At 42.0% G+C, this 22,628-nt stretch overlaps 6 protein-coding genes across 6 annotated transcripts; 2 read left to right on the top strand and 4 right to left on the bottom strand.

Annotated features, from left to right (window-relative positions):
* Positions 1-733: 733 nt before the first annotated feature.
* Positions 734-3,649, bottom strand: PCOAH_00038920 (DNA helicase; the record flags this gene model as incomplete). Its single annotated transcript, XM_020060683.1, has 1 exon — positions 734-3,649. The coding sequence occupies one exon, from the start codon at positions 3,647-3,649 to the stop codon at positions 734-736; it is 2,916 nt and encodes a 971-aa protein (XP_019916314.1).
* Positions 3,650-5,009: 1,360 nt separating this feature from the next.
* On the bottom strand, positions 5,010-7,044 carry PCOAH_00038910 (Ubiquitin Carboxyl-terminal Hydrolase-like zinc finger protein; the record flags this gene model as incomplete). Its single annotated transcript, XM_020060682.1, has 2 exons — positions 5,010-5,849; positions 5,911-7,044. The coding sequence occupies 2 exons, from the start codon at positions 7,042-7,044 to the stop codon at positions 5,010-5,012; spliced, it is 1,974 nt and encodes a 657-aa protein (XP_019916154.1).
* Positions 7,045-10,492: 3,448 nt separating this feature from the next.
* On the top strand, positions 10,493-12,985 carry PCOAH_00038900 (Uncharacterized protein; the record flags this gene model as incomplete). Its single annotated transcript, XM_020060681.1, has 1 exon — positions 10,493-12,985. One exon carries the CDS (start codon positions 10,493-10,495, stop codon positions 12,983-12,985), a length of 2,493 nt encoding a protein of 830 aa, XP_019916906.1.
* A 1,179-nt stretch (positions 12,986-14,164) lies between these two features.
* On the top strand, positions 14,165-15,966 carry PCOAH_00038890 (Uncharacterized protein; the record flags this gene model as incomplete). The annotated part of the gene is made up of 7 exons (XM_020060680.1): positions 14,165-14,329; positions 14,570-14,715; positions 14,829-14,918; positions 15,066-15,232; positions 15,392-15,446; positions 15,581-15,686; positions 15,811-15,966. 7 exons carry the CDS (start codon positions 14,165-14,167, stop codon positions 15,964-15,966), a joined length of 885 nt encoding a protein of 294 aa, XP_019916752.1.
* A 301-nt stretch (positions 15,967-16,267) lies between these two features.
* On the bottom strand, positions 16,268-18,404 carry PCOAH_00038880 (Uncharacterized protein; the record flags this gene model as incomplete). Its single annotated transcript, XM_020060679.1, has 3 exons — positions 16,268-17,357; positions 17,505-18,106; positions 18,237-18,404. 3 exons carry the CDS (start codon positions 18,402-18,404, stop codon positions 16,268-16,270), a joined length of 1,860 nt encoding a protein of 619 aa, XP_019916826.1.
* Positions 18,405-19,751: 1,347 nt separating this feature from the next.
* PCOAH_00038870 (Cholinephosphate cytidylyltransferase) lies at positions 19,752-22,628 on the bottom strand (the record flags this gene model as incomplete). The annotated part of the gene is made up of 3 exons (XM_020060678.1): positions 19,752-20,339; positions 20,365-22,308; positions 22,556-22,628. The coding sequence occupies 2 exons, from the start codon at positions 22,051-22,053 to the stop codon at positions 19,752-19,754; spliced, it is 2,277 nt and encodes a 758-aa protein (XP_019916743.1).

The following is a 22,628-nucleotide window of genomic DNA, read 5'->3' as shown; positions in this document are numbered from 1 at the left end:
TGCAATAGAACTAAATGAAGAAAAAAAAATAATAATAAATATTATTACGAATTTTTTGTGCAACGTCGCGCAGAGGTACGGTGGAGACGGGGGAAGTATTATATGTATTTTCTTTATAGTTATTTTTTTAAAAAATTCGAGCACCTTTGTACGCAGGAAAAAATGTTGGTGAAGTAATTTTTCCACTTCGACTTTTTCTCTTCTGGTTCTAGGTGCTCACACGCCGGGGGAATCCCGGGATTTTCGTGCATTAAGGTTCAACAAAAGGGAAGGTATTCGACTTACGTGCATGTAGCGATGCAAGTAGCGGTGTGTCTTTTCACCGATGTTCGCATGAACCTCCCCGATTCGCCACCTAATATGGGGGGTAGAGTTAAAAACTCAGCCCATAAACTGATGTACCCCTAGGTGATGGACGAACAGAAAAAGGGCAAGTACACTTTGATACACATGTATGGTACATCACGAAAGGGGGAGGTACACCTTCGCAGTGATTCAAAGAGACTCGATTCCTTCCTCGGTTAATAAGGGGTACTTAAAAATGAAAGGGGGAAAACGGAAAACACACCTGGCGGTGCTGTTCCGCGGTGCTGCTCTGAGGTTCTGTTCAGCGTGCTACTCGGCTTGCTAAAAGGGAAAACACCCACGCAAACGACCCTGATACACTGATAAGAATTCCTCCAGATGCATCCGCACAATGTACCTCCGTACGGGAGGGAGTGCTTCCCCCCCTTTACTTCTTCTTGTACAGACCAGAACACATCCGTGTGATCTCCTGGGACCGTTCGAGGTCGTTGAAAGCGTCTTCGAAGGACTTCCTATCCATAGCCGCAGAATAGTCTCGATTATTCATAACGGTCTCGTGACAGTGTAAAAGCAATTCGTCCTTTGTCATGTTTCTCATAAGGAGAGCACCAATAATGATGTCCTTTATCTGATCTGACTTTTTCTTATGTTGAGATGTTTGTCCAAGATTGACTTGATCGAAATCGATTCTACCACTTAGAGGATCTATCAAACTTTGAAACGTTGCAATGTTCATGAGTCGTACAGCTTCTCTAGCTTCCTCAGGAGTGACTACATCTTTGAGTTTCATTCTCGCTAAACTTTGGCTGAGTCGAACAAGTCCTTCCAATTGTCTGGGACTAGCCGTTGGAGACTTGGATCCTTCCTTGCATCTCATTTTTATATATTCATCAATTATAATCTTCTTACTTTCTAGCGAAATAATTGGATTGCACGTTATGCGACAGTAGGCAATATACAACGCCAGGGTGTTCGAATCGATTAGGTACTTTTTGGATTTTTTTTTATTCGCCTTGGTGGGTTTACCACTTTGGTTCTCTCCTATACGTTTCTTCCTCCTCTGATATGGATCTACGTCATTTCCAGCGCCAAACTCTGAAGGAGCTTTTAACTCATCACCGGATTGGGGGTCCCCTTCAGAATTTGATTCGTCATCCGTGTCGGAGTCAGAGTCGTTTTTCGCACCGTAGGAAAAGTTTTTACACAACACGGTGGCCAACTTTGTGTCTTCTTCCTCATTTGCCTGATCTATAACGAGGTAGATCAAATCGAATCTTGAAAAAAGGGATGGTGGTAGATTGATATTTTCCACAACAGCTTTGTTCTTATCATACCTACTGTTAATCGGATTAGCAGATGCAAGAACGGATGTACGAGCATTCAAAGTTGCAACGATTCCTGCTTTGGCAATGGTGACCGTTTGTTGTTCCATAACTTCATGTAAGATTGCCCTAGCTGAGTCATCCATTTTGTCAAATTCGTCAATACAGCAAATTCCTTTATCGGACAAAACAACTGCACCAGATTCGAGGATATATTCCTTTGTCTCTGAATCTTTCGAAATGAAGGCAGTCAGACCGACACTGCTGCTACCTTTTCCACTTGTGTAAATGCCTCTTGGGGATAGCTTATGAACATAGTGTAAAAGTTGTGATTTGGCCGTAGAGGGGTCTCCACATAGTAATATATGAATTTCGGATCGATACTTATTTTTAAATTTATCTGTAGTTTTGCTTCCACCGAAAAGTTGGCAAAGGAGACCTTTCTTGATATCATCTCTTCCATAAATGGATGGAGCTATAGAATCAACCAACCGTTGGTATATATTAGGGTCTTTACTCAGTTTCTGCATTTGTTGTATTACTTCTGTGGTGAAGAGTAGATTTCCTTGTTCATTTAATTTTTCGAAATTTTCTTCCACTGTTCCATCGTCATTTCTTTTTAAAATAACTGATGCAGTGTCGTTCTGTTCAGTTAGTTTCATCTTCTGTTTGTTCTCCTTTCTAATGTGTATAACGTTTATGTAGGTTCTATGGACACTATTGTAGCATCTCGACCTGGGGTTTAATCTCACTGGAGAGGCTTTCAATATTCCTGTCAATTCTACGGTATCTCCTGGTTTGGTATAATCTATCAAATCGTCATATGCATATATAGAAATGGATTGAGGAGTCTCTCCCTGTTTCAAATGTTCGGTGACTTCACTCAATTTGATGAGCTGCTTTGAAGAAAAGCAGCAATTGTTGTGCCATAATTCGAAGGTGTTCTTATTATTGCAGTTTGTGCAGGTTAGAGGTTCTTGTACTTCCCCTTGGATGACATGCTCATACACTTCTTCGTTGCACTTTTCGTAATTATTAACTCCTATTCTTTTTTTGGAAGTACATTTGAAAGCAGCCATGGTCATTTCGGGGATGATATTAGAGCATCTAATAATGACTCCTTTTATGCATACTAATGTTTCTATATGGTTCGGTCCTAACTTTCTCGGCGTATCCTTATGTTTCTTGTTGAAGAATCGTACTCTACAGTAATCCTGCTTCGCGTTCGCAAGGGAATACCTATCTGATGCGTTTGAATTTGTGTCTCCCTCGAGTACCAATGCTAAGAGCGAGTTATACTTAGCACTTATAATTTTGTCAATTTCGCTAATGCAGTCCGAAGGGTACTCAATAATAAGTTTGTACAATTTTTTGTTAAAGAAGTAAATATGCGTTAGATCAACTTCAAACGACTTTATGTGTTCTAAATTCCTTACCGCATCTGAATCCGTTTCTTCCACTTCGTTGTTCAGTTTGCATTCGTTCTGTCTACCCGTCTCGATAAACTTTATCATCTTCCATCCGTAGTATGCTAGGTACACCTTCAAGTTTTCCCTATGAAGGAGGATATATTCCGTGATGCTTCTGTCCTCATCTGTGAACTGCAGAACGTCGCTATAATTTGTTATATTGAATTCGTCGAAAAACTGGTTGAACAATTCTTTTATTTGCTCCAAGTTCGAATCGATAAAATGGGGAAGTCTTCCTGATTCCACGTCTTCCATGAAGGCCTCCCTCCCAACATCTCCTATGTCGGCTCTGGCGCATTTTATTCTTCTGATCGCTAGAGGTGTGTGTCCGTATCGAAGAAATTGCGACCCGGTGTTGCTCTGGTTTAGGTACTTGGATTCGTTCATCATACTGTTGAGGAAGCTGCCCTTGCTGTTTTTCGTCCTCCTGCTGGACACGGGCGAGTTCATGAAGTTGCTTCCGAAGATTTCATTGTTCGTCCCGAAAATGTTCGAGGAGCTCATCGCGTAGGGGCTGGCGTTCTGCCCCGGGCGGCGTCGTGGCGTTCCCATTTTGCGGCAATGTGCGATTAAATACGCGGCAGGGTTGAGCAGTTAATCGGTTAATCCGTTAAGCAGTTAATCGGTTATGCATCCACCTTGGCAGCGCGGCAGAGTGGAAGAAGTGTGTGTGTTCCCTCCTTATGCGTGCCTCAACCCGGGGATACACCTCGCGCAATTTCGTTCATTCACGCGAGGTGCACAGAAAAGGCTAAAGCGCTAAATGGGTGAAGAGGAAAAGGGGAAAACTGCGCGGATTTTCCTTTGTCTTTGGAATGGCGAAGGAATACACACTTCACCTGTTCGACGCGTTCTTCCTTATGCCACATGAAAGGTTGTGCTAACGAACCGGGTTGCTCAATACGCTTTAAGGTGACATGAAAAAGGGGGTTGGGGTAAAAAATATACCCGCGAGGCGGTCGTTCAAAAATGGAACGATAGCGCAAATTGGATGTGTAAACGGAGGGCAAAAGAGGTACGCGAAAATGAGAGAAAAAGTGATAAAAAAAAAAAAAAAAAAAGTGACTATCCCGTGTACTCAAAGTTAAAGATGCTTCCCTTGGGATGAACGTGTCATTACCCGCAAAGGATGTTTACTCGATTTAATGTTTCCTTTTCGATTTTGCAATCTTACCGAAGACATGATTTTCCTTTTTTATTTTTTTTTTGTACACATTTTAATATGCCTCCCCCCAGAAAAAAAAAAAAAAAAAATGCGCTTTATAATTTGCACTGTTCACATTCTTGTGCGTTCCCAGCATGCAGTGTGTAATTTTATTCACTCCTTGGCGGAGGGGAATGTGTAATGAACATTGAAAATAGGGCATCCTTTCGTGGCAATAAGATATTTACGCGCTGGTTGCTTTCCCCGCCGGGGATATACACCCTGGGAAGGAGCACCTTGGCTGCTACGTTTCACAGTTCGAGGGGTCGACAAGAGTTTTTTTTTCTTACACGTTACAATCCCTTCTACACAAAATGTTCGAAAAATGAAAATATAATGGTAACAAAATGGGAACGAAATGCAAACAAAACGGAAACAAAATGAACGCCGGAACGTGTAAAAAAAAAAAAAAAAAATTGGCGAAGTTGACCTGTGCGCCGTGTCAACCCCTAAGAGCGTAACTTCCGGAAGGAGAAAGTGGGGAAATCCAATAACAAGTACATGCGTTTACAAAAGGTTGATACTCGTGAGGGGGAGGATTTCCTCACATTTTTTACGCCGCACACATGTGTACATGAAGTAGGTGCGATGGGGTTGGTTATAATGGGAAGAGCTAAGTTATGATAAGAACAGTTGGAGAAAAGCGGCGGTCAAACAAATACTGTTAAGGGCAACAGGGAGAGGACGCCGCTACACACCACCGCAACCTCAGGGGACCTCCCCGTTGAGCTGAACATCCTGGCGCTGATACAACTGCACACAGGACTCGGGTAGGAGAACCAGCTGAGGCAAAACGGTAATCACGTGCAGGTCCTCCATCTCATACCACTCATTCGATGCCTGATTGAGCACATGAATTTTGTAAGTGCCACTGTTAACCGAGCCACTGTGAAAAATGTTAGCAATTAAGTTATACTTGGTCACAGGATTCTTGTCCAGATAATCCTCATGCACATAATCTTTCATGTCTAAGTTTTTTATGACAAAATTAACAATGGTGCCATTTTTTTCGACAAAAAAATTATTTTTGGAAAATCTCTTAATGGTGAAGATTAAATATTTGGGTAACTTGGAAATTATTAAAGTGCTTGGCTCCGATTTTTCATTTAGGAAGGACTCCGTTTCTCCATCAAATTTTGTTAACAGCTCGAAAATGGATACCTGCGGGATGATGTTACTTTCTGTTGTGCTTTTAAAAATGGGAGGATTGGGCAACTTCAGGGAAAGAGTACGAAATGGAATTTTTTCCGTTACGTAATTTTTTTCTTCGTTCAATTCTTCCCCATCAGGCAAGTCTTCATTGTCTTCTTCGTCCGAATTGCTTATCTCATCCTCTCCCCCTCCTTCATTATCCATGTGGTGAGAAAATTTCCCATCTTCTCTTGCATTCCGTTCATTGTATGCGTCATTTTTTCCCCCCTTTTTTGCATTATGGGTACTGCTCGTGTTTTCATCCCCTTCCGAACTTTTTTTTTTTTTTTTTTTTTTTTTCGTTCTGATAATTAGTTCCCCATCAAAGCAGTAGTCGATAATGTTCACCTTGTCGTACTTCCATTTTTTTTTTTTTTTTTTTTTTTTTTCGTTTCGTTGGTAAATCCATACCGGGGACGGCCTCTTCCGACATGTGTGACTCGCTGGAGGAGGACAACATAGCGTTCAACTGCGAGAGGTGGTGCCCCGGTTGAATTTTTCCCTCTTCCTCCTCATCGTCATCACCTTCTTCTTCCTTCCCTTTATTTTGTCCGCCCGATGAGCCATCTGCCCCTTTGGCGTTTTCTCCTCCTTGACTAATCTTCCTCTTCTTGCCCGCCCTACCCTTAATGCTTTTGCGCAGCGCCCTCTCCTCATGCCTATGTATTTTGCTAATTAGCCAGAGGAAGAAGTCCAGCGGATCGTTTTTAGACCCAATTTTGAAGGTCTTCTTGGACTCAATACCCACCGTTTGTAGAAACTCATGTGGGGAAACAACCCCCTTGAAATTTCTTGGGTTAAAAATCTTTTTAATCAGTTCAGATAAAGAGGAAACGATATTTTTGCTCACATATTTCTTATTTTCGTATACTAAAAAAAAGTTTCTCAAAGGAATGATGCTGCACACAAGCTGAATAATAACATTGCAGTAGTCCGTATGTTTTAAATTGTTCAATCCTACAAACCCAGGAAAAAAATCTGCGCCGTCTAGTGATTTCCCCAAAATGGAATTACGACAAATGTATTCTACTTGATCTATGCTATACGTTGGTTTTAAAAAATATTTTATATCGTTTAGAGATGCATCTTCTATTTCGTAATTTTCTGGAAGGCAACATGTTTTGCAAGTTTCCAAATTGATGAAGACGTAATGGTTTTTTTCCAGTGCGTGTGTGTATGCGTAGGTTCCTCTTCCTATTCCTTGGAAGTACACTCCGCAGACTAGGCATGCGTATACGTGCAGGTTGGACATACTGATGCTGCACAATTTCTCGAAATCGAAGTCGAGTAGGTTTCTGTTGATGGTACGCAGGTAAGGGCACACCCTCCCTCTGCCAGCGCCACGCGGAATGAGGCGCCGCTCCTCCGTGGAAGTGGTGACACTGGTTGCATTTGTCTGATTTGCCTCCCCAGCTTGACCTGCCTCCTTCACCTCATCATTTCCGTCCATTTTATCAATCTCCTCCGAGATGCTATCCTTTTTCTTCCTCCCCCGCTTGTTACCAGCAGGAGCCTTGTCATCTGGGTTCTTCTTTCTCCCTTTCTTTTCCATGGCTACATGTATTTATGTTACCTGCACGTGCGATGTGCGTATACACTAGGGACGCACTTGGCGCTGTTCATTTAGACTTTGCCCAAAGTTCTACCCTCTGATCATTTTTACCAGGCTATCCCTGCAGCTACGCGTGTGACATGCGAGTGACCTGATAGGGAGAGTAATTCCACCGCATTACTATTTAAATAAAACGTATGCACTAATGTACTTGTACGTGTATGCTTTTATTCATGTATGGTTCTTTTCTTTTTTTCGAACGACGCGCGGGTATGAAGTGGGCCTACGAACAACTGCCCCTTGGGGAACGAATTATGTGCCTTCGCTTTTTTTTTTTTTTTTTTTTTCTTTTCTTTCGGTTATATATACACCATTTTGTTCGCCACTGCACCATTTTTCCACCGCAACTTCAGCGCGACATGCACTACTCTGTGGAAGTGACATCAATTCGAACATGCTGGTTAAAAGGGGACGTGAAAAATGGAGGTCCGAAAAATATGGCAAGGATGGAGTAGCGAACAAATACAAACCATAGTTAGAAGTATTAGGGGAAAAAAAAAAAAAATTAATTGTGCCGCATAGCAATGTGCCCAGCACAACCATAAAACTAGTTGGCCATTTTGTTGCCAAGATGCGAAACGGGAGAATACTTACAATAAGTACAAAAGTTGGGAAGGAACAAAAGAGGCATTCCACTGGATGAGAAAATAGGAAAAGAAGGAGCCCTCCACACCAGGTGCTTCTAAGCGGACATGAGGTATTCTTGTAAACACCCCTGCCCTATTTATGCAACTAACCTTTGGATGTACTGTTCGTTTTCCCACTAACGTTTCGCCGTTAGGTTGGCCCTTTAAATCCTGTGCACATCCGTACGCATGGGTATATGTGCGATTGCTTCCGTGCAACAAAGCGTTAACAGGCACATACGTAAGTGGGTTCTTCTCCCCCACTTCTGCAAAAAAAAATCACGCATCACCTTAGAGGTAAGCACGGTATAGTATTCCAGCAAGAGTTCCATTCGGATGTCCCGCCTGCTGAACACATTTGGGGGGATCCTTTACATTTGCTAATAAAAATGGCATGTACAAAATGCAGATAGGTTACCACCCACATTGTTACATTAGGAAGGTGATTACTTTTCCAATTTTTGCACAAATGTTGTATTGCAAGAGAGCTCGGTGGTAACAGCCAGGTGGAACTGCCTTTTAAAGGGGTGCAACCGTCACCTCTGCGATTTATGCGTATATATTCTTTAAAAGGCACTATGAGGGGGTTATCCATGTAGACATTTACATACGGGATAATATATATATATATATTTTTTTTTTTCTTTTTTTTGCCGCATATGTTCCATTCGGCGGTGCACACTTTGAGAGATTTACCAAAAGAAAAAAAAAAAAAAAAAAAGTCGGTGTTTCTTTTTGTTCACCCCATATGGTGCGCTTCATGGGTACATTAGCGAAACAACATAATGTCTGTAATGCCTACGTGGCAGAGACGCTGCGGGAAGGAGGCCTACCCAAAGTGCTGTCTTAGCTTTAATATTTCGCGAAGGAGGAACGACAATTTTGAGTTTCTACCTACAGCGGTACAAACTTGCACATGGGTATGCATGTATATATACTTGTCCGTTCTAGGAACTGAGAACACTTCGCTCCTACAACATATGTGCGTGTAGAAACGGTCTGAAATGACGCAAAGGCATTTGGCGGGCCACCCATTTCTTCCCTTCGCTGGGATAGGTACACATATGCAAGCCTACATGTGTGTGCTCTCGGCGTTACCTGCTATGCAGGAAGAACAACGTACACAAAAAGGGTATCATGTGCAATATCAAAGGGCCGAAAACATTTTCATCAGTGCCTTTACAAATGGAAAAAAAAAGCTGCTGAAATGGTTCCATACTGCTTCTCAACATAAACAATGTTGTGTTTTTTCGGGAATAGTTACATGTAAGGACATGTGTATGTGAGATTCGATATATTATTTGTACGCACTGGGAGTGAAGCTATTTTTTGAGGCGGTGAAGCAGAAAAAATGCCACTTTGATTAGAACAACAAGTGTTAAAAAAAAAACAGCTTGCATGGGAGGAGCTTAACAAATTGGAAGAGCATTTGTGAAGGAATTACCCAATGAGGTGTTTTCTCTAATAATTGAAAAAAATATACCAAAATGGGAGTTACAGCTTTCCCCGGAATTGTTAATATTTATATGTACAAAAAAAAACTACGCGTAAGGCGTCGCATAAGGCGTGGCCGTCAAGCGCACCCATACTTTAAGCGCCTATAATGATACTTGCCTTGACCAGAAAAAAATCGCTAAAACGCGAAAGTGAGAAAGTTGCCATATGGGGGTAGCCTCAACTTGAGTAACATTTTTCTCAACGATGAAAGGGGTCACAAAATTTAGGGAAAAAAATCTGATGAATATAATGATGAAGTAATTGTGAAAGTTCCTTTTTTCCGCTTTTTTTTGCCTTGCCTTACTGCGTATATGCAGCGCGCATACTATATACATGCATGGGCAGAGGAAGGCAAACCCTACCTCAGGGCGAAATGTAAAAAGCTTCGCCCAGCATGTGCATACATGCATACAACGTACAACATAATATATGCAAACAGTTGAAGGGTTTGTTTGTCACATCGCTCTGTGGGCCCATGTCGCAGTTGTTGCGATAGGCCATATGGAGAAACATGAAGAAAAAAAATAATAATAAAATAAAATAATTCATTAACAGTGAACATTTTTGATTTCGCTCCCCACCGCGGGAATACTTGCATAATAGCCCATTTTGTTTAATTCCTTAAAAGTGGAAAGTGACCCACCTTATAGGGGAATATCCGTCATTTGATAACGCTACGTAGGTTTGGGCCACTCCGTTGCGCTGTCACGGGGAGGAGAAGACACGGACACGTGGCGATTAATCGATTTACAGATTTGCTACCTGATCGAGTAAACAACCGCTACATTGCTACATCGCTGCATCGCTGCAAGGCGGAACCTATTGAGACATAAAAGGGGGTGCCACAAAGCGAATGTCACCACAAGGGTCTTGCCCCGAAGTAACCAACATTCTGTGCTCACGCATGGAACAGAGTTCGCTGATCAAGCGGCGTGGCAACAAGGACAGACCCAAGTAAACACATGGGAATCACGTTCCCCTTTGTGAAAAATCCAAACAAATTTGTCTACCGCTCGGTGAGGTTGCTCATTGGTGCGTAGAAGGGGAGGGCAAAGTTTAATTTGGGAAGTGTGTAAAATAATACTTGGAGGCACTACATAAGAGCACAGGTAGATAAGTACTTGTGTACACTGGAAGAACCAAGGGGGGGAGGCCGCCCCCCCCCACGATCATCAACGTGAAGGAAGAATTCGCGTTGTACGAAGCGGTTGCAAATATTCCGTAAACCTTCGCAGTGTGCATTAATTTTTCCATAACCAGTACCAATGACAAAGGGAACGACGGCGAGCCCACAAAACAAAAATGCTAAGAACAAACCCATCCAGCTGAACAAGAAGCTGCTGATCGTAAAGTCCAATGAAGACATTAAGAAGTTGATAAAGAAGGACAATCCGACGGAGGAAGAAGTGAACGAATTAAAAGCAGCACTAGAAAGTAGCGAAAAAAAGACGGAAAAAAAAAAAAAAAAAAATATAGTAATTCCAAGATTTAAAATATGTGAAGATGATGAAACGTATACAAGTAAATTAAAAACATTTGAGAAGCCCGCGCATTACATTAGGTACGAACTTTACAAAGATCAAGTGACAGGGATAAAATTAACAGACGGATCTATTATCCACTATGACCTGTTAAAAGAAGATGAACTGTTCCTCCAAAGTCTTAACGCCTCCATAAACATCCAAGTGAATGATGAAGACTTCTGTAAGCTAATCGATAAATTTGAAAAGTTAACAGGTTACTCAGAAAATAAAGAAGAAATAAACTTGAAGGATGCAATAAAAGCTGCAGGCGATTTGAAAATAAATCTGAAAAGTAACGTTGTAAAGGATATCCATACGTTCTGGAAGAGTAAAAGAAAAAGACTGGGAAGACCACTGCTTCGAATGTTTTGGAACAACTCACAAAATATTTTGCCGCACTATTCTGTGTTCAGATCGAGAGTGAAAGAAAAAATGACACTGAGGAAGCATAAGAAGAAGAATAGCGAAATTATTCTAAAGATGCAGGAACTTATAGAAGATTTTCGACGACTGGATAGAATATTACGAAAAATGAAACAAAGGGATGAGAAGAAACTACTCCTGTTACAGCTGAACTCCATCCTTTTTGATCAGAGGAAAAACGAAATAAAGGACAAGACGTATGTCTGCCCCATGTGGAATTACTTTAAGGATTACAAAATGGAGAAAATTTACAAAAAGTTGAAGAAGGACAAATATTACAAGAGCCTGTACAGCGGTGCCAACGCGGGCAGCCACCATCGGGGGGGACGTCATCATGAGAGCGGCCAGCACGTGAAGGGTCATCACGCACGCCGCTCTCACCACGCTAATCGCGCACACCACGGGCATCATTCGCACCGCCCACATCACCCTCACCACCTCCACAACAACTCCATTGTGAGTAGAAAAATCAACAAAAGAGCAAAGAGCCAAGGGCTATGCGAACAAATGAATGTAATAAAAATAAATCGAAATGAATACAAAAATGTGGTCCTGGTTAAGAGGCGAGGTAGAAGCAACAGAATATGGATAGACCGAAAGTTCGTCCACGACATGAATAACGAGGACATAAATTGCTGCGACTTGGCGTACACCTTTAATGACTTCGTGGAGGCCTCCCTAAATTTAAAAAAAAATTATGAGGAAGACCTTTCCAACTATATTTCCGGAAAGCAGAAACATATACCGATTAAGTTGGGCATCAAAAGTGGCGACATTAAAAATTTGGACTCCAACTTTTTTAGCAATCAAAAGAATGGGGAACAGCAGGCAGGGGGTGACGGCGGGGGCGTAGCGCAGATGGACACCACGGGCGTTGCAGTAGCAGGCATTGCCACCGCAGGGATGGGGACGTCTCCATTGGGCAACCGAGACGACGGAGGCATCCTCTTCGAGAAGTACGAAGAAATGAAAAAGGAAAAAAAAAGGAGGAAAAGAAAAAAAGAGCCCCAAAATGTCGCTCCGAGCATTTCGTACGACCAGATCAATGCTTTGTCCTCCCAACCAGGGGAACAAGAGTTAACCGCATCGCACAGATATGCAAACGGTACCATCGGCGTATCTGCAGAAGGAGGTCATAACTATCTGGACTCCCCCACAAAGTATAATAACCAAAAGGAAGACAAAAAATTTTTCAATTCCATGTGTAACAAAGGGGATGCACATTTTGTAGGAAGTAGCTCCCTGTGGGGAAAGAACAACAATAATACGAATGAAGCATCAACTGGGAAAAGAAAGCCCTATGAGGATGAATCACCTTACCCACGGATGAGTCCCTCTAAAGGTAAGGTGGAGAATACACTGAATGGATCGAAAATTATAACCAATGGAAATCCTAACAATAAGAATGAGAGTACCAATTCGGTTCATAGCACTGAGGAGGCAAGTTACAACAGAGCGCTTTTTCAATTGGAAGATTTGGTTAACCCACAGATCAATAGGGACAATTACATTTTCTGCTTAAGCAAATATGCATGCGCACAGAAACGGATTTTATTTTACCTCGAAAATGTGCTTAATTTTGATAACTATAATTTTAAGAGCAAGAAAAGGGAAACCAGCACAAGTGGGCCTCGGGGCGCCTCCAGCTCGGCGGCACCAGTGAAGCTTCCCCAGGAGGGGCAAAACATGGACAAGGGGGAACAGGTGCAAGAAGCAGTCAATTTGGTGGAGCCGAGTAATAAACCAGAAGAGGGGGTCGAGACCGGCGTGCCTGGCCCAGCTGACCTACTGCACATTGACACGCATAACTAGTAGTGTCAGTTTTTGTTTGTGCGGGGATGGTACGTACCCACGGGGCTTGCCTAACCCATGTGAAAAGAACCAACAACGGAGGAAGTTTCCCAGTGAAGAATTTGCATAGCACCCACTGTAATATACCCCCCTTGTTATTTGCCACGTGTTCGTTATTCCTTGTTCTTTTGTAGCCGTTTTTTTTTTTTTTTTCCTCTTTTTTTTTTTTTTTTTTGTGTCATCACGGGGAGAAAGTCACTACATAGTTAGGCCTTATCTGCGCGTCAATTTGAACTCCCCTCTCCATTTTAAGATTGACCATGGGTATAGATCAGAGTGGCTAAAAAAAATGTTGATGTCCCATAAAGGAGCACCCACCACATGTAGGTCCGTGCGGATGATACCTTTTCGAGGCATCACCAGTAGGATTGCTACTACCTGTGGTGTGGCACCTCTCAAAGCGCAAACGTTTTGCGTTTCCCCCTTATCGTTTTTGTAACCCCCTTTACTGAACTCATTTTAACCGATCCGAAATTTTTTTTAAATGATGAACGTGAATTGTTGAATAGGCCAATTTGTTGTGTGTACCATAGGGCAGATCTGTTTTGTAGTGGTCAAGCAGAAGTGTCCCCCAGGATCAACGCTCCAGGGAATGTAATGGAGCTATTCCTTTTTTTTTTTTTTTTGATAGGGGTAAACCGCCTTTTTCAAACCCACTCAACGGTAAAAGGCTTCTTTACATTTAAACGTTGATTAAAAAAAGGGGGAGAAGCAGGCAACCCTGCAGAACACCGTTTCCCGGCGAGCAAAATTAGTTGCGCCAAAAGAACAATGCACATGCCGCGATAAAAAGAGGCAAGCCCGAACAGTGCGTCTGCAAACCGTTTCACCGAATTTGTTCCCCGCACGACATATGAACGTAACAACGTTCTCCCTCTAATAGCACTTTTAAGTGACCACACTGAATTGTATAATTGTATGAATTCACAGATGACAACATGCGCCTTATGGGCATGCGGCCAGTGACCAGCCGAACATTTCGTAATAAATTACAAATAGGCAGCAAAAATGGGGAAAAGCAATTTTGCTGCTGGGTAAAGCCGCATACGAAGTCGTACTGGCCATAGTATAGGTAGTACTTCCTTGCGCTGTCCCCACCTTCCACCCCTTTATTTAGTATTCCTTTACGAATAGGAAAAAATGAAAAAACCTTTTTTACCAAACTTGGGGAAGAAAAACGAAAATGTAGAAACCTTGGGCAAAATCAGCTCCATGATAAATCACATGAAATTAATTGACGATAGTCTGAAGAATTTATTTTTATCGGAAGATGATGACCTGAATAGCCATGACTCCTTTTTGTTGGTACGTCCTCAGTGCATGTCACTCTGTGCTGGTTTAGCGCAGTTGGTTGTGGGGGGGTAACCTAAGCGCGTTTCGTTCGTTGGTGCCGTCCGGATATTTTAACCGAATGGGGTAGTGCCCAATTTTGGAACACCGCAGCGGAGCATTGTACTTCACCTACGTGTGGACTACCACCGTCTGCACTTCCCCTGCGTACATATACACCACGCTATATTCGTGCTTCCCCCATATTGTTTGCAGTTCCGAGGAAAAGTCGCGAAGAGAATTGTCCACTACTCCAGCCTAGCTGCGGAATGCAAGGACAAGATCCTCTGCGCTGAGGTGTCCGATGAGGACGTGGAGGAGATCAAGCAGCAGTTCGAGTACCACCAGGGGAATGTAGAAAGGTAAGTCGAAGTGATGCAATTATTTCCTTTATTTTGTGAAAGGGCCGTATGTATCGGTTAACTCCTCCATGCTTACCCAATTTGTGTATAATGCGCACCCCCTCTTCCCCAAGGTACAAGAGTAAGCTGAGCATCTGGTGGAACAAGAAAGGGAAGGACTACCACCGCCTATGCATGAATGAATTTCTAACCAAGCGTAAAAGGTACAGTGCATATCTCTTCGTAGGGATGAATCACCTCCCACTCGATCTTACCATGAGCATGTGTCTCATATGGTACGTATCCAACTGTATGTAACTGCAAAAGGAGTTTTCTTGCCTCATTTATCCCCCACACCTCCACCCTTATAGTGACGACCATGGGGCGTTCTCAGAGTCACCAGAAAAAAAACAAACGGATGCAAATTTAAAAGACACAAAGCAAATGATGATTGAAGAAATTAACAGAATGAAAAATGTCAGGTCAGAGTTACTCGAATCGTCCCATAAATTGAGGAAGCAGGATCAAATATTTAACAGTAATGATAGGACAGGGGGGGAAAAAGAAAAGTGCATACAAAGGTTCACATTTGTGATAAAGGTGCGAAGGGGTGTTACACTTATGCACGTGGTGCTGAAACAACGTTACACATGTGGTCTCTTTTTTTTTTTTTTTTCCTACCACCCCTCCTTGGCAGTGTTCGAGTCGAAGATAAAATCCAGCACTGAGTTGTTATTTTCTTTAAAAAAAAAGTAACAATTATTTTTTAATGCCACATGGATAAATTCCACGTTGGGCGAATATACCAGCACATGTCAATTTGTTCCCCCATCCAGTAGACGCATTTTTCACGTTGTCTTTGCATCACATTCACCCCCTTTGTTAGGGCACAAAACGACACAAGATATGTTTGGTATTCCTTTTTCTTCTTTCTGAGTGTGTGTTGCTATATTATCTTGCGCAGACTGGGCGTGATCTGGGCCCTCATAACGGTAACAAGAGTGACACGCTCACATAGACGGCGGTCGTCCGAGCGTTTACCACGATGGACGTGGCGTAACAACCCCGAACGCAGAGCAACAAAATAATGAATGATGATCCTTCCCTTGTTTGCAGGCCATAAAGTTGGTGCTTTCCCTGATGTTCTACTTGGTCAAATTCGCACTAGGCATATTTCATTTTGTTAAAAAGGCTAATGAGGAAAAGGGAGCAAGTGGGGAAGACGATTTGGGGAAAACCCTTGTGCCCATTCCAGTTACGACGGAGTTATGAATTAATAGGAGGGGGGTAAATGGGGATGAAGATCCCAAAGGGAGGCCAAAATGGAAACAGTCAGTGAAGATGCAAAGTGGGGAGAGTTAATCTCAACAAATGGACAAAGGAATGGATGAAGATGAAGTCACCCCCCAAATGGGAACAAAACAAGCACCTCCCACTCCGTATCCGTGTAATATACGTGTTAATCACAGAATTGGGAACGACACGCCCGTGCCTGCTAGTGGGAGGAATGACGGGTGAGTAGAATCTACCCAGTGTGTTGGGATGCCCCCCCCTTTCCTTTTTTTAAATTTACTTATTCAAAATTGGAGTGATTTTTCTCCATGTCATCACTGATCTGCTCAACTATGAACGTGTCGAACGCGGCGTGGCCGTGCTCAACAAAGAAGCCAACTCTGCCAGAGTTGAAATAATTCTCCCCGCGTAGGGAAAACAATTTGACCCCATCGAGGGATACACTGAGGTGGCCTCGTTCTCCCGTGTCCCGGACCAGCAAATGATGCCTTTGAAACGAATTGATGCTTTTTACGTAGACACTTTTTATGACAGATTCGATATTATTTTTTTTTCTCTTCAAAATAACTTCCCTATTTGTACTTGAAATTGTTAATGTGTACATGTTATCCCTGTTGTCATATCTGAAGAGGAGTCCGGCTTCTGTGTCGTTTTCTACTTTAATGTAGGAGGATATACTGATCGAGTTGCAAAAGTTCCTTCTATAAATGAGTGCCGAGTTGATCAGTGCAGATTTGTAGTTGTTGCGAAATATTATTCTTTGAATACCAAACTGGGATATCAACTTCCAGTTGTTTGATGCGTCTGTACTATCGCTTATCCAGTCGGTTAGGCTAAAATTTTTTCCTTTGTATTCTTCACATGAGTTGTACGTCACTTCGTTGGGGGAAGCACCAGGCGTGATGATCTGCTTAGCATGTCCCGACCTGTTTACATCATAATGCGAATTCGATTCTGGGGTAGGATAAACGTCATAGGTTATTTCATCCTCCTTGTTGTCGTAGTAGTCTTTACTGCTATAAGGTATGGTGTACACGCTGAGGTCATCTTTACTCTCCCTTTTGGAGAAGCGGTAAGAATTTGTTACTGATCCTGTGGAGATGTCTTTCTTGTCTGGGATTACCAGGGCATGGTTTAGGAGATGTTCGAACTGGAGGGTTCCCGTGAGGAAGTTTCTAAATTCTGCCGTCCCGCTTTTGGTGAAGAGACCCACCGACCGGTTCCCACCTTTGCTGCTTATCCCTCTATCGGCGAAATCCACCTCGATAACCTTTTTGTAGTTTAAGAAGACGTTCATTTGGGTGGATACAAATTCGCACGTCAGGGTATTGAAGTCCTTACGGATGGCCTCGACTCCCTTAGAAATTATTCTTCAAAGATGCCGCAATGCAGAAAAAAGGAAAGAATTTACCAAACGGTTAATGTGAATATATAGAAGGGAGAATGGACTCCTCACAAAAGGGGGGCCAAACAGTTCCATGCCCCATAAACAATTCCTACTCGTGAGTGGCACTTACTTGCTGTGCAGGGAGCTGCTCACCTCTTCCACGGAGATAATAGCCTGGTCATTCAAAAAGGATAACTGGACGAACCTAAAATTGTGAGAATCTACAAAATCGAAAACGATACCAGAGGCGGACTGATTTATTTTTGGTTCGAGGGAGGAAGCCTTTTGGAGCACCTCTACATTAATGAACCCCTCAACAATTATGTGATGTCTTAGCAGCAGAATTGATGAAGGGTACTTAATGTTTGTCATTTCGATGGGCTGTACGATTGAAGTGAAATGTTTCCTTTTCTGATACTTCCATAGGGACTTAACGTTAAGCAAGTCCACTTGGAGCCAATACTTGGAAATAGGATAATTAAACCTTTCCTTATATGGGTCATATTTTTTGGTGTCCATAATGATGTACTCCAACTGGTCGATTCTGTTTTCGTATTCACTTAACATTTTCAACAATGCATCTTTCGTTACTTCCAATGAGGTGGATAGGTTGTGCAGTTCCCGTTTTTGCTGTTCTTGAGTATCTCCCACGAGACGCATCACGTCAATCAGTTCGTTTAGCTGATAATCCACCTCATTCGTGAGCTTGTCATTTTGCTTCAAATGCAGGACCTGTTTGGAGGGGACCACACAATTACTTTTTTTGAGGTAGTTATATCAATGGGAAAGAGAGCAAAAACTTGTTTAAGTAAACCTCAGTGGGTATACACCACGGGGTAGAGACTCACTGCGTTTTCCCTACCTGGGCTTCCACCTCATTCTTGTAATTTTCTATCTTGTTAGTTAAGATCCGTTCATCGGGGGTAGTGGTTAACCAAGTTAATTCCCCCTTGACATTTCTCAAGGCGGACACCTTAGTGCTCTGTCTGAAGAACAAAGCGATTACAGTGATCACCGCTACGGCTTTCATTTTGCGCCCACAATGTACAGACACTGGAAAAGGAGAATGACAACGGAGCAAATTGTGAAGCTATTAAAGAGGCAAACCGTCGAGGTGTTAAGTAGCAAATCGCCAAGTTGCTAAGGAAGAAAATTCTCAAGGTTTGGACGAAACAAAATTGACAAATGGGTCAGAAGGGCCCCGTGCTGTTATGCCCACTCGAACAGGGGTGGACATTTTTCATGTGTATAAACAGCAATCGGTGAAAGTGAAATTTCTTTTTTGTGACACGCGTCAGCTGGATGAAGTGTGTACCTGTACAAAGTGGAAAAGAACAACACCTGAGTTTATGCTGCCCCTTCGAAACTTATCCATGCGTCTGCACGAATTAGTGTACAACTCGGCATGAAAAGGGAGAGCGAGAAGTAGAAATAGACAAGATCTTTCGCATGTATATACACCCCCCCACCGTGAATTGCCCAAACAGCAGTGCCAAAAAAAAAATTGCATTCGCGGAAGAGGAAAAGTTAAAGAGCAACTCCCCCAACGTGGGGCTCCCCCTATTTCTACACCGCCCTTCTGTTCACTAAAATGAAAAAGCAGAGGATAGCTCTGCAAATCCCCCCCCCGTGTCCCACAAGTGAACAGAGAATTCTCCTCAGCTTGTCATTTTTCGGGGGGCACATTTAAAAGATTTAAATACTCTGCAATTTATGTTGCGCGGGTTGGAAAAAAAAAAAAAAAAAGTGCATATACTTGCACACACGATGCGGATGCACATATATCATAGGTTCGTCATTTTAATGATTTTTTGGAAGGAGTCAAATGATATGTAAACACGGGTTTGTTTTATGGGATTGATTAATTTTGCTTTCTTTATAAGGGATTTAAAAAAAAAAAAAAAAAAAAAAGGCACAAAAATGGGCATACATACGATGGGGTGGAATAGTGTGACACTGGATGGTATAGTGAAACACTGGGCGGCATAAAGTTGCATTGGATGGCACAACATCGCAAATGTATAGCAGCTCGAATGGCGCAAATATGTACACTGCTATGCCTACAAAAGGGGGCACACACACATGCACAATGCTGATTTGTATTATTTGCTTAAAAAGGAGAGGGGTCTAATTATACACATAAAAATAAAAGGCAAACATCAAATTGGCAGTGTGTTGCCGCGGCGACGGGCTATCCAAGGGGATTAAATATGACACGAAAATAAACTAATCGTTAAAAAAAAAAAAAAAAAAAAAATTGAAAGCCGCTCAAACTATTATAAATAAAGGGACAGCATATGCGGAAAGGTGGGAACATCCAAATATGTTATCGAACGGGTCGATTTTGCAAACGAGTTTCCTCTCTCCCCCCTTCTCCTCAACTATTGGTTTCTTCTTCGCAGACGCTGCTAGCAGAGTCGTAAAAATCGTACTCATTGTCGACGAAGTTTTGGAGGGAAGACAAATACGACGTTGTGTCAAGTTTGCTTGTAAAATCATTGATTAATTTGTTAGATGCATTTTTCCATATTTTAAATAATTCTTTAAATTTTATTTGGAGGTTTTCTATTCCCTGATCGAAGTCGGTACCAAGTGGTTTATCGGTCAGGGTGACTTTAGTCAATTCATCTGTGACTTTTTCTCCCCACCTAATTAGATTTTTTTTCATTTTAATGGATTGTGCTTTTGTGACGCCAATGTTTAGTTCATTCGGGTGGATACCCCTTTGTAAAGACCGTTCAATATAATCTTCATAATTTTTTAAAATTCTTACAATCAAATCAGTTGTGGACACTCCTTCTGTCCGTTTTGTAGCTCTAAACTTCCCAGCCCTTTTTAACCAAGCATATATATCATCATTATTAGGCTCTTCAATACTATTCGATTTACCTTTTTTTTTTTTTTTTTTTTTTTTGATTATTAGCATAAGGAATATCATCATGCGCGACAAAGTCAATTTTATGCTCTTCCATAAATTCGGGAGTTATCACCCACGGACACGGAGATACAATTTTATCAACCCATCTGACATGCCTCAACGTTTCGGTTCTTTCTTCCAATGTTTGCACAATCTGTCCTTTGAAAAGTTTCGTCTCATTGTCACCAGTCACACCTACTATGAGGACTGTATTTTCGAACATCTTCTTCGCTTGCTCCAGTTGCTTCATATGCCCCAAGTGGAGCATGTCGTACACTCCGTCTGCATAAATTACAATTTTTTTCTTTTCCTTTGGGGTGCCCTTAGGCACATTGTTCACTTGGTCAGTTTCGCCTGTTTTTCCCTGACTCGATTTGTTCACCCCCTGTGCGTCATCACCCTGTTTGTCCTCCCTTTTGGGACACTCCGATGCGTCACTGCTTTCTGGCGTATGACCCATTCCACCACAGGCGCTGCTATAACTACTGCTGTCACTGCGGCTACTACCTCCTTCGCTACAGGTAAAATGACTTTCCTCTGCAGAATCTTCCATTTTTCCCACATTTGATAATTTATTCTTAGTGCAATTATTCCTCCTTTTTATTTTCATGTTACTACACTTCCCATCCCCATAGGGATAATCTGAGCAGCTGTTATATTCGTCCTTATCGAAACTGCTACTTTTGTGTTCTCTGCAGGAACTCATCTCGTTGGAATTTTTTTCCAGTATGCACTTGTTGGTCCTTGCCCCCATAGGGAGATCCTCTTCATCAATTATATCATGGTAGGTCGTCTTATTGTACAAATCGCAATCACTCTTTCTGTTTACATTGCTCGCTTTTATTAACTGTTCATTTTGGCTTCCATTATAATGACTCGATTGAGGGCCGTTTTTCGTTTGCCCTTCACTGGAAAGTGATAGCAGTTCGTCTGGGCCCAATTTTTCGTTGTCATTGTTTGTATGTTTACTTTTGGCGCTGTTCCCGATGGGGCCTCCCCACCTGCGCCGTTCCTTCAAACAAGCCTCCAACTCAAAGCACGTTTCATAATTATCCATATCGTTATTATAAGACTCATTAGCAACTTTGCTAATTACACCAAAAAGTTTGGTCACCCTGCTACTGTCATCATCCTCATCAGCTGAGTAGTAATATTCATCTATGTTGTTTATAGTGTTACTTAAACTTTTTCTTTTTCTTAAATCCTCCTTCACAGTTCTTAAGAAAAAGTTCGAGTCGGATAAGTACATGGCCGAGAGGTTGTCCTTTTTACTCTTCTTTCGGATAATTATAAACATGGGATCAAATGATTTTGCAAAATCTTTTAGAAGTTTTTTCGAATGTTGTCTCCACAGTTTGAATAATCCATGCACCTTGTCTCTTATTATGTCTATTCCCTGGTCGAAATCCGTGCCAAGCGGCTTATCGGTGAGGGTGACTTTAGTCAATTCATCTGTAACTTTTTCTCCCCACCTGATTAGATTTTTTTTCATTTTAATGGATTGTGCCTTTGTGACGCCAATGTTGAGTTCGTTTGGGTGAATACCTCTTTGTAAAGACCGTTCAATATAATCTTCATAATTTTTTAAAATTCTTACAATCAAATCTGTGGTGGATACTCCTTCTGTCCGTTTCGTAGCTCTAAACTTCCCTGCCCTTTTTAACCAAGCGTATAAATCATCATTAGGCTCTTCAATACTGTTCGATTTACCTTTTTTTTTTTTTTTTCTTTTTTTGATTGTTGGCATAAGGAATATCATCATGAGCGACAAAGTCAATTTTATGCTCTTCCATAAATTCGGGAGTTATCACCCACGGGCAAGGAGATACTATTTCATCGACCCACCGAATATGTTTCAGGGTCTCCGTTCTCTCTTCTAACGTTTGCACAATTTGTCCCTTAAATTTTCTCGTGTCTATATCACTGCAAACCCCTACGATGAGCGTTACATCCTTTTCCATTTGCTTGGCTTGCTTTAACTGCCGCATGTGGCCTAAGTGCAGGAGGTCGTATATTCCTAAGAGAAAAGGAGGGGTTAATTCGGTTTCGTGTTTGAATTTATCGTTTAGTTTTCAGATTTACGATTCAAGTTTAGGATTTAGAATTTTGGGATCCCCCCTTCAGGCTGCTTAGCTCAGAGTAGGGGGTGGGGGAGCCCACTTCGTTGGCCTGACCCTGTCAATATCACACCATCCCGGGTGATGCTATAACGCTATCACTCTGGAACAATGTGATTCACTTTACTGCTGTTTTTTTTTTCTAACCATCGGCGTATATTCTTACACTTTTTTCATTTTTGCACACATTTCCATTTTGAACCTGCTTGGAATTTTCATT

The sequence above is a fragment of the Plasmodium coatneyi genome, chromosome 12, assembly GCF_001680005.1.
Source record: "Plasmodium coatneyi strain Hackeri chromosome 12, complete sequence".
Lineage (NCBI taxonomy): Eukaryota > Apicomplexa > Aconoidasida > Haemosporida > Plasmodiidae > Plasmodium > Plasmodium coatneyi.
Note: the sequence above shows the minus strand (reverse complement) of the source record. Positions and strands in the feature narration are given on the sequence as shown.